Raw genomic sequence first — 12,855 nt, 5'->3', positions numbered from 1 at the left:
CAGACAGACACACAGAAATACCCAGACAGACAGACAGACACACAGAAATACCCAGACAAGACAGACAGACACACAGAAATACCCAGACAGACAGACAGACACACAGAAATACCCAGACAGACAGACAGACAGAAACAACCAGACAGACACACAGAAATACCCAGACAGACAGACAGACGACACACAGAAATACCCAGACAGACAGACAGACACACAGAAATACCCAGACAGACAGACAGACACACAGAAATACCCAGACAGACAGACAGACACAGAAATACCCAGACACAGACAGACACACAGAAATACCGCAGACACAGACACAGAAATACCCAGACAGACAGACAGACACACAGAAATACCGACAGACAGAAAACACAGACACAGAAATACCCAGACAGACAGACAGAAATACCCAGACAGACAGACAGAAATACCCAGACAGACAGACAGAAATACCCAGACAGACACAGAAATACCCAGACAGACAGACAGACACCAGAAATACCCAGACAGACAGACAGACACAGAAATACCCAGACAGACAGACAGACACACAGAAATACCCAGACAGACAACAGACACAGAATGCACAGACAGACAGACAGAAATACCCAGACAGACAGACAGACAGAAATACCCAGACAGACAGACAGACAGAGACAAACAAAGACAGACACACAGAAATACCCAGACAGACACAGAAATACCCAGACAGACAGACAGACACAGAAAATACCCAGACAGACAGACAGACAGACAAAACAACAGACAGACACACAGAAATATCGCAGACAGACAGACAGACGGACAGACAGACAGACAGACAGACAAAACAACAGCAGACAATAAAATACCCAGACAGACAGACAGACAGACAGACAGAAGACAAAACAACAGACAGACACAGAAATACCCAGACAGACAGACAGACATACAAACACAGACAGACACACAGAAATACCCAGCAGACAGACAGACAGACGGACACGACAGACAGACAGACAGACAGACAGACATACAAAACAACAGACAGACACACAGAAATACCCAGACAGACAGACAGACAGACAGACAAAACAACAGACAGACACACAGAAATACCCAGACAGACAGACAGACAGACAGACATACCCAGACAGACAGACATACCCAGACAGACAGACAGACAGACAAAACAACAGACAGACACACAGAAATACCCAGACAGACAGACAGACAGACAGACAGACACCCAAACAACATCTTATATCCTTAACAATATCAGCAGCAACAATAGCGAGGAAGATTAAAGCGGAATGAGCAGTATTATCAGCAGTAGTGATAAGGACGTATTACACCTCTGTATATATCTACAGCACAAGGCAGTAGTATTACTCTCTCTTGGGTAATATTCATAAGACAATATTTCCATTATTTCTTGTCTAATAATTAATTGCTTCTATGTTTTTCTATATATATGTAATGATAATAGTTGTGATATCTAGTTAATAATGATAATAATAATTAATCCCATCCACCTCACACTCCACCCACCTCATACTCTATCCACCCCACACTACACGCCACCCACCCACCTCACACTCCACCCACAGTCTATCACCCCTCCACCCTCCCACCACCTCCACCCACCCTATACTCCCCGCCAGACCCAGAAACAATCTATGGTTCCCATAAGTCTCCAAATATTTACCGCAAATAAATGGTTTATGGAGGAGGAGGAGAGAGAGAGAGAGAGAGAGAGAGAGAGCCTCCATCTAACGGATTATATAGAGAGAGGAGTCCGTTATATGGAGGGTTGACTATAGCAACTTGTGTTAAACTCGCCTGACGACTGCTGGGTGCAATGCTTTTTAAATTATTACACAGAGGCAAGTCTTGATTGCAGAGACAGTGGTTGAGTTACACAGACACACACAAGCACCCATGGTACATAGACACACACACATATACTACACACACACACACACATACACGCTACACACACACATATACTACACACACACACACACACATACACGCTACACACACACACACACACACATACACGCTACACACACATACTACACACACACACACACACACACACACACACGCTACACACACACACATACTACACACACACACACACATACACATACACGCCACACACACACATATACTACACACACACACACACACATACACGCTACACACACACACACACACACATACACGCTACACACACACATTCAACACAAGTGATGCGTGTATTCACTCATTACTTGATCTTATTCATTACTATTGAGCCGTGTAATGATTCATCAGTACTCGTGCGTGTTGTAATGTATAACAGCATTAAACTCAACTAGAATATTACTCACTACAGTTTATTTATTATGGAAACATCACACTCACAGCCCTGCCCACTAATATGACGTGTAGTTTTGTGATTGGATTATATGATAGCATTCCTCTATATCTTGGCCAATCACAAAGCCAAGACGAGAGAAAGAGGGCTAGGGGGGGGGGCTAGTTTGATAATGAACAGACTATAGTATACGAGTATAACAAAATATTTTATCAAACCGGTTCATTCTCCATCATACAAGTACAGTACAGGTATTAAGGTCAGGGATGGTGGTGAGGGGGGGGGGTGGTGAGGGGGAGAGGGTGAGGCTCTGATCCACAACTCAGGGCAAAAGTGTCAAATTTCATCACCATTTGTATCCATCACGTCAGGTCTGTGCCCTGTCCCCAATCACCGACGTCACAGGCCTGGTAGACGGCTCTTTCATCACTATATCTAACAATCAGGGTCAAAAGTTCGTTCCCGGCCAAATGAAGCAGCATCGACCCCAAATAAAGCAGGATCACCCCATATGAAGCAGCATCGACCCCAAATAAAGCAGGATCACCCCATATGAAGCAGCATCGACCCCAAATAAAGCAGCATCGACCCCAAATAAGCAGGATCACCCCATATGCAAGCAGCATCGACCAACAGCATCGACCCCAAAATAAAGCAGGATCACCCCATATGAAGCAGCATCGACCCCAAACGAAGCAGCATCGACCCAAAATGAAGCAGCATCGACCCCAAACGAAGCAGCATCGACCCAAAATAAAGCAGGATTACCCCCAAGAGCACATTGACAAGACTCTACACAGCACAGGACAAGACTAAGACCAGTCTGTTTCCTTCTTTTGTAAATAAGAAAAAACAAACTGTGTCTCTATCTATAACTGCTTCATCTTTGGGTTCCACAAGGTTAAATACTGATCACCTTAAGTGTATCAACCTAACCTGACTGACTGACTGACTGACTGACTGACTGACTGGAAGGAAAAGCGTCTTAAAAAATTCTGACAAGTTAATTGAGTCACCGTGCGTGTTGGAAGGTGGTCATTACACCTGTAGGTAATTGATGCTGTACAGAATAATTCAAGATCCCGCGAGTTACCTTAATAAAACAATGTCTGCTTACTAATACGTGTTCTGTTATTGATGGAAGCAATAACATAACACGTATTAATTACATCGTCATGTTAAGAGACACTGGAGGGGGGGGAGTGTGACCGAGCTATCGCCTGTCTCATTGTACTGTACCTAACCTCTATCACTCGTAAACTGACTTCATAAACTCGTTACAAGGAACAAAGTCATTATCTCCTGAAACATCGAACAAAACAACAACTAAAACAAGACAAGTAACAACAACACACAACCATAACTGATATCGTTTCAGATGGATTGAAAAATAAATTCTATTCACCTGAAATATCTAACTAAAAACAACAACAAAATAACAAGAAAATAACAACAACAACCAACCACAACTCATATTATTTCATATTGATTGCAAATACAAAAATAAATAACTACATTGGCGAGGCGTTGTACTGCAATAACCAAACCACCAGGACCAACAGTTGTGTGATTTGATGCAGAAAAGAAAAGGTGAAAAAGCTGCCAGGTGATGGGGGGAGGGAAGGGGGGAGGGAAGGGGGGGGGGGGACACGTGTCAAAAGTCAGGTGTTTTATTTCCACCTGTCCATTAGCAAAGAGGGAGACTGTCAACCTCTTTACTGGATCATTCTCCGCCACACGGTATACGATATTTTACGTTCATACTTGGTGCCCTTCATTTCCTACCACACTATGGCTAAAGAGTGTATTTCCTACCACACTATGGCTGAATGACGTACAGTACATCCTACCACACTATGGCTGAATGACGTATATCCTACCACACAATGGCTGAATGACGTATATTCTACCACACTATGGCTGAATGACGTATATCCTACCACACAATGGCTGAATGACGTTTATCCTACCACACTATGGCTACAGAACGTATTTCCCACTATTACCAATTAATATGTTTTCTACCACACTATGACCATGTTTCCAGCTTCACTGTAACTGTACCATACTGTGACTGGACCCTACTGTGGCGGGACTATAATGTAACTGGGCCATACAAGGGGTGGGCAATATGTTTTCTACGACACTGTCACTCTCCTCTACCACACTGTCACCCTCCTCTACCACACTGTCACCCTCCTCTACCTGTACACTATACTGGTCAACAGGTTTCCCCGACCACATTATAACTTGAAGGATACTCTCACCTGAGGCCCCTTTCTTCCTCCTCAGCCTCCTCCTTCTCACCCTCCGCCTCCTCCACCCTCCTCCTGGCTGTCACTTCCAGACTACCACAGCGCCGCGAGTCGTGTAGGAGAGGTCAGATAACAACAGGAGGCAGGAACCTTCTACCTAGACAACACTGACATGTACTGGAGCTAGTGAGGTAATGTTTGTATGTTTGGTTATCTATGTGAAGTAATGTTTGTATGTTTGGTTATCTACGTGAGGTAATGTTCGTATGTTTGGTTATCTAGGTGAGGTAATGTTTGTATGTTTGGTTATCTATGTGAGGTAATGTTTGTATGTTTGGTTATCTATGTGAGGTAATGTTTGTTTGTTTGGTTATCTATGTGAGGTAATGTTTGTATGTTTGGTTATCTATGTGAGGTAATGTTTGTATGTTTGGTTATCTAGGTGAGTAATGTTTATGTTATCTATGAGGCTAATGTTTATGTTTGAATTTATCTATGTGAGGTAACGTTTGTATGTTTGGTTATTTATGTGAAGTAATGTTTGTATGTTTGGTTATCTATGTGAGGTAATGTGTGTATGTTTGGTTATTTATGTGAAGTAATGTTTGTATGTTTGGTTATCTATGTGAGGTAATGTTTGTATGTTTGGTTATCTATGTAAGGTAATGTTTGTATGTTTGGTTATCTATGTGAGGTAATGTTTGTATGTTTGGTTATCTATGTAAGGTAATGTTTGTATGTTTGGTTATCTATGTAAGGTAATGTTTGTATGTTTGGTTATTTATGTGAGGTAATGTTTGTATGTTTGGTTATATATGTGAGGTAATGTTTGTATGTTTGGTTATTTATGTAAGGTAATGTTTGTATGTTTGGTTATCTATGTGAGGTAATGTTTGTATGTTTGGTTATTTATGTGAGGTAATGTTTGTATGTTTGGTTATTTATGTGAGGTAATGTTTGTATGTTTGGTTATTTATGTGAGGTAATGTTTGTATGTTTGGTTATATATGTGAGGTAATGTTTGTATGTTTGGTTATCTATGTAAGGTAATGTTAGTATGTTTGGTTATTTATGTGAGGTAATGTTTGTATGTTTGGTTATTTATGTGAGGTAATGTTTGTATGTTTGGTTATTTATGTGAGGTAATGTTTGTATGTTTAGTTATTTATGTGAGAATGATATTAGTATGTTTAGTTATTTATGTAGGGAGATAATGTTTGTATGTTTAGTTATCTATGAAATTAATGTTTATATGCGAGTTATTTATGAGAGTAATGTTTGTATGTTTGGTTATTTATGTGGAGGTAATGTTTGTATGTTTAGTTATTTATGAGGTAATATTAGTATGTTTGGTTATTTATGTAGAGGTAATGTTTGTATGTTTGGTTATCTATATAGATAATGTTTGTATGTTGAATTATTTATGTGAAATTAATGTTGTATGTTGTAGTTATCTATATTGAGGAGATAATATTTGTATGTTTGAATTATTTATATATGAGTAATGTTTGTATATGTTTGAATTATCTATATGAGGTAATGTTTGTATATTTGAGTTATCTATATGAGGTAATCAATATTTTGTATGTTTGGTTATCTATGGCAAGAAATTAATATTTTTGTATGTTTGGTTATTTATGAAATAATATTTGTATGTTTAGTTATTTATATGAAGGTAATGTTTGTATGTTGTTTATTATATGAGAGTAATGTGTTGTATGTTTGATTTGTCTATATGGGTAATGTTTGTGTATTTGAGTTATTTATATGATAATGTTTGTATATTTGATTATTTATGTAATGTTTGTATATTTGGTTATTTATGTAAAAATAATGTTTATATGTTTAGTTATTTATATGAGAGTAATATTTGTATGTTTAGTTATTTATAAGGTAATGTTTGTATGTTTAGTTATTTATGTGAGAATTAATGTTTGTATGTTTAGTTATTTAATATGAGTAATGTTGTATGTTTAGTTATTATGATAATGTTTGTATATTTGGTTATTTATATAAGAGTAATGTTGTATGTTTGAATTTATTATGTGAAATTAATGTTTGTATGTTTAGTTATTGCATGTGAGAGTAATGTTTATATGTTTGGTTATTTATATGGAGTAATGTTTGTATGTTTAGTTATTTATATGAGAGTAATGTTTGTATGTTTAGTTATTTATAACGAGGTAATGTTTATATGTTTAGTTGTCTATATGAGTAGTAATATTTGTATGTTTAGTTATTTATATTTGAAATCAATATTTGTATATTTGATTTATTTATGTGAGTAATGTTTATGTTTAGTTATCTATATAAGAGTAATGTTTGTTTGTTTAGTTATCTATAAGAGTAATGTTTGTATGTTTAGTTATCTATGTGAGGTAATGTTTGTATGTTTGGTTATCTATGTGAGAATTAATGTTTGTATGTTTAGTTATCTATGTGAGGTAATGTTTGTATGTTTGGTTATCTATGTGAGTAATGTTTGTATGTTTGGTTATCTATGTGAGGTAATGTTTGTATGTTTGGTTATCTATGCTGAGGTAATATTTGTATGTTGGTTATCTCTATTAAAAGGTAATGTATTTGTATATTTGGTTATCTATGTGAGGAATGTTTGTATATTTTAGTTATCTATGAGAGTAATGTTTGTATGTTTTGGTTATCTGTAGGTAATGTTTGTATGTTTTGATTTATCTATGGCAGGAGTAATGAAATTATGATATTTGTTTAATCAAGAAGAATTTTGTAACTTTTAAAATACACAAAAATTCTATACCACACAACATTGAGTCATTAATACACATATATAACCTGAACTACATACAGGTCCTTTGTTAACTCAGTGTGTTATGTATAGATATGGTTTGGTTCTCAAGGATCAAACACACGAACTCCATTAGTGTGTTCTGTGCGATGGTGAATAAGCATGAGACACACACACACACACACACACACACACACACACACACACACACACACACACACACACACACACACAGTTTTTATAAATAGGTCCTGTACTATACGTGTATGTTTCTCTTACTGTTCAACTATGATGACCTCAAGCCGGGGACTGTTAGGTGGAGCCGAGATATGTTAAAATAGGGGGTGGTATGTGGGGAGGGTGGGGTATGTGGGGAGTGGGGTGTGGGGAGGGGGTGGGGGTATGTGGGAGGGGGGGTGTGGGAGGTGTGGGGGGAGGTGGGAGGGGTGTGGGGAGGGGTGTGGGAGGGGGTGTGGGGAGGGTGTGGGGAGGGTGGGGGAGGGGGTGGGAGGGTGTGGGGAGGGGTGAGGGAGGGTGGGGAGGGGGTAGAGGGAGGGAGGGGGGGGAGGAGGGTGGGGAGGGGTGAGGAGGGTGGGGGAGGGGGTGCAGGAGGGTGGGAGGGGGTGCAGGAGGGGTGTGGGGGAGGGGTGCAGGAGGGTGTGGGGAGGGGGTGCAGGAGGGTGTGGGGAGGGGGAGGGTGTGGGGAGGGGGGTGTGGGAGGGGTGTGGGGAGGGGTGTGGGAGGGTGAGGGGAGGGGTGCAGGAGGGTGTGGGGAGGGTGTGGGGAGGGTGTGGGGAGGGTGCAGGAGGGTGTGGGGAGGGGGGAGAGGGTGGGGAGGGTGAGGGGGTGTGGGGAGGGGGTGTGGGAGGTGTGGGAGGTGAGGAGGGTGTGGGAGGGTGCAGGGGGTGCGGGGAGGGGTGTAGGAGGGTGTGGGAGGGGTGGGAGGGTGTGGGAGGGGGCAGGAGGTGGAGGGGTGGGGAGGTGTGGGGAGGAGGTGGGGGAGGTGTGGGTTGAGCAGTGTGTGTGTGTGTCACCTCCTTGTGGGTACGTGAGAACTTTACAGGTGTACAGACAGACAGACAGACGGACGTAATGCTTCTTTCATATTCATGGCGGGGATAAAAGGTCACATTATTATATATCAATCTTTTGAACCGGTGATATGTTTATCCTTACACAGACAGACACACACAGACACACAGAAGACAGACAGACAGACAGACAGACAGACAGACATAATATCACCCCATCAACAAGTGTCTGTCTGTCTACATCATAAAACCTTCGCCTTCCTTCAGTTGATAAAGTTGGTGACAGATGGCGCCCCTACCCAATATACCACTCCTTCACGGCCTCCTACACACACGTCTTAACTACCTCCCTTATTAACCCCTAGTGGACGGTATTCCCTCCGTGCTGACTAAAATAATCGCGTGTTGGCTAAATATAAAATTAAAAGTGGCGTCCCCGTCGTGAAGGTGTTAGTCTAATTTAGAAGAAAAACAATTGCTATAGACCTACACGCTCTCAATAATGTAACTAATTGACATTAAGTTTGACTATCGATCTATGTTATTAAATTAAAAAATAAACCAAACAGACATACTCGCCTCCCTAATATAAAAGACTGTCATTTCTCAAAATCAATCTCATTAGTGATCTTGAGTGACACATGTCAAGTGTGTTGGCAGAGGGCCTTGTGGGTCGTCTTCAACACATAGGGCGGGTCGTAAATAGTGAGTGACCTGACACGACCTCTAGCTGGGCAGGACACGACCACTGGCACTCACGTATACAATACCTCGTAACTCAGCGCCACTCGTAACCTCCAAAGTTCACACGATAAAATCTGTCATCTGACTGTAATCAAAACAACACCTCTACTGTATACAAACCAACACTAGAGGGCGTCAGTGTGTCGTAGTTTAAAGTGAAGCAGATAAATACTTCCTGGTGTCCCTCGTAACTGAGACTAAGCGACCTTATGAATCTCGTTGTCTACGACACATAAGTTCACCTACTGAGGAAGATTCAGGATGTATAACCAAGTAGTTCGAGGCTACTGACCATATGGAGGGAAGGAGGGACCTAACTACGGGTACAGATGAAGAGACTGGCTACAGGTACAGTAAGATTCAGGATCAGCAACAATTTTCTCATCACCAAAAGAGCCAAAATTTTCAGGTAAATATTACTTGATAGAAATTAAGTCAGTTACATTACGACAGAACTTCTCTCTCAGATAATCCATCTATTTCCAAGACTCAATTTCCATCTTTTATAATAATTAACCCACGTCCACACGCCCATCTGGTAGATGAAATACGAACTTACAGATTTCAATGAATATATCACACCTGTATATCTCCACCTTATAATAAATGTATAAAACACACACACACACACACACACACACACACACACACACACACACACACACACACACACACACACACGGCTTGAGTCATGTACTATCAAACAAATAAACAAACATAGTATGATTTATGTTCTATCTGACAACAAAACACAGCTTAACTCAGGTACTAAGCCAAACACAGCTTAACTCACCTAAACCAAACACAGCTTAACTCAGGTACTAAACCAAACACAGCTTAACTCAGGTACTAAACCAAACACAGCTTAACTCAGGTACTAAACAAAGCTTAACTCAGGTACTAAACAAAGCTTAACTCAGGTACTAAACACAGCTTAACTCACTCTGGGCTGGTTTTGTTAAGCTTGACAGTATCGACGATGGTTGTGATGCTGGTAAAGTTGCCATTCTCAATAAGGACTTTGATAACGTTGGTCACGTCATGTTTCTTCCACACGTTGTAGTCAGCTTCCAGCTTACAGGTGTCGCTGCTCTCCTCCAACCACGGAGACTTGATCTGACGGGTGTTGTTGGTGTTGGTCGAACTCTTTCGCAAACCCAGGTACAAGAAGTGACCTGGAGGAGACAGAAATGGCCTGGTTAGTGGCTGGTACCTGGTTAGTGGTGATATGAGTGAAGGTACAGGTATTAAGTGACCTGGAGGAGACAGGTGGACCTGGTGAGTGGTGATATGAGTGAAGGTACAGGTATTAAGTGACCTGGAGCAGACAGATGGACCTGGTGAGTGGTGATATGAGTGAAGGTACAGGTATTAAGTGACCTGGAGGAGACAGATGGACCTGGTTAAACATGAGACACATGTCCCATAAAGGCAGAATCACATAACGTAAAGGAATGATACCCAACAATTGGGTGGGTTAGGTCAGTGAGGTGACACACAGTACAGTACCTAGGTAAGGAGGCTGTCACCCCTAAATAAAATAAATCTTGTTAATAATAATCAATGGCAAGGCAGTATACCTTCCTTTTGTTCAATTCGTTCCTGGAAATTGTTAATGTATACATCAGTGACGTGTCAGTTTGTCTGTCCAGTGGGTCCGTTGTTGCTCTAAGTAAGCTGTTTAGTGTCTGTTTTTATCATGTATACAGCCATGGTCAACGGGATACTTATTAATTCAATCGTTTTTCACTGTTGCTACACTGGGTTCATAAACTAACATTAAAATAATTCCCTTAAACAAAATCAGCCTGAACCGATAGTGTAGAGGCGCCGTCATCTTGTAAACTCACCAACAACTTGTAATGTTACGTCACTTCCTCTACACCTACAACAATTACGAATACGAAATAAAAATAACAACTTGAACTGTAAAGAAGAGAGCGTGTAGTGATGTATAATGCCACCGAGGAGCAGTGTATTGATGGCCACCCGAGGAGCAGTGTATTGATGGCCACCCGAGGAGCAGTGTATTGATGGCCACCCGAGGAGCAGGTATTGATGGCCACCCGAGGAGCAGTGTATTGATGGCCACCCGAGGAGCAGTGTATTGATGGCCACCGAGAGGCAGTGTATTGATGGCTACCCGAGGAGCAGTGTATTGATGGCCACCGAGGAGCAGTGTATTGATGGCCACCGAGGAGCAGTGTATGGGGCTGATGGCCACCGAGGAGAGGCAGTGTATTGATGGCCACCCGAGGAGCAGCAGTGTATTGATGGCCCGAGGAGCAGGGTGTATTGATGGCCACCCGAGGAGCAGTGGTATTGATGGCCACCGAGGAGCAGTGTATTGATGGCCACCGAGGAGCAGTGTATTGATGGCTACCGGAGGAGCAGTGTATTGATGGCCACCGAGGAGCAGTGTATTGATGGCCACCGAGGAGCAGTGTATTGATGGCCACCGAGGAGCAGTGTATTGATGGCCACCGAGGAGCAGTGTGATGGATGGCACCCGAGGAGCAGTGTAGATGGCCACCCGAGGAGCAGTGTATTGATGGCCACCAGGGAGCAGGTATTGATGGCCACCCAGGAGCAGTGTATTGATGGCCACCGAGGAGCAGTGTATTGATGGCCACCCGAGGAGCAGTGTATTGATGGCCACCCGAGGAGCAGTGTATTGATGGCCACCCGAGGAGCAGTGTATTGATGGCCACCCGAGGAGCAGTGTATTGATGGCCCGAGGAGCAGTGTATTGATGCCACCCGAGGAGCAGTGTATTGATGGCCACCCCGAGGAGCAGTGTATTGATGGCCACCCGAGGAGCAGTGTATTGATGGCCACCCGAGGAGCAGTGTATTGTGACAACATGATAGTCGATGATGAAATGTATGTAAACAAACATTCCTTCGTCTGGACACAATTTTCAGTTACATTAAAAATTACCCTAATAATCGACAGACCAGCAACAGAAGCAAGCACAGAGAATAACGATAAACATCATTTATATAAAAAAGCTAAAACAAAAATAAAGACTATTATCAAAACATTAATAAATATATGGGTAAAATTTAAATAAAAAAATCAAATTAACAAGTCTATAGACCATAAATTAATTAGCTTAAAAAATAAAACGAGCATAAACAGAAAACGGATATACACAGCATAAAATTTACGTGAAACTAAACTAAAAATATATATCTTATAATATTATGGAGAAGAACTTAGGAATTATTATACCAATTTACCGCGATCAAGTTAAGGTTCAACTTAGCTTTATATATGAACATTCTCAGTTAATATGAAGTTAATAGTGAATGTTTAGGTGACTCGGAAGTGCAAGAGAGTGGCAAACATTGACACATTCAAGATAATTAAGATGTACTATGTGTGTGCGTGTGTGTGTGTGTGTAAGTAATGTATTGATAGTTTGTGATGTTTAGAGATGGAATTTAGTAATATGTGTATAATGTTTAGTAGTAAGGAAAATGTTAACCCCTTGAGTACGATGTTAATCCCTGAGTACGATAAATTAGCCTAGTGAGTATATCTTTTAAATCACTTGAGTACGATGTTTAATCCCTGAGTACGATAAATTAGCCTAGTAAGTATATTTTAAACCACTTGAGTACGATGTTAATCCCCTGAGTACGATAAATTAGCCTAGTGAGTATATCTTTTAAACCACTTGAGTACGATGTTAATCCCCTGAGTACG

At 41.2% G+C, this 12,855-nt stretch overlaps 1 protein-coding gene across 1 annotated transcript in view; it reads right to left on the bottom strand.

Moving 5' to 3' along the window:
* The window catches only part of LOC121875437 (ALK tyrosine kinase receptor-like), a gene marked incomplete at its 3' end in the record, with an annotated part of 40,245 nt that extends 28,202 nt beyond the window's left edge, over positions 1–12,043 (bottom strand). The window contains 3 exon segments of the mRNA XM_042379994.1: positions 9,666–9,679; positions 10,088–10,319; positions 11,134–12,043. Of these exon segments, the coding sequence (XP_042235928.1) occupies positions 9,666–9,679; positions 10,088–10,319; positions 11,134–12,043 (1,156 nt within the window).
* Positions 12,044–12,855: the final 812 nt, after the last annotated feature.

The sequence above is a fragment of the Homarus americanus genome, unplaced genomic scaffold, assembly GCF_018991925.1.
Source record: "Homarus americanus isolate GMGI-L3 unplaced genomic scaffold, GMGI_Hamer_2.0 scaffold50226, whole genome shotgun sequence".
NCBI classification, from domain to species: Eukaryota; Metazoa; Arthropoda; class Malacostraca; order Decapoda; family Nephropidae; genus Homarus; species Homarus americanus.
The sequence above is the reverse complement of the archived record's forward strand: the minus strand, read 5'-3'. Positions and strand labels throughout refer to the sequence as shown.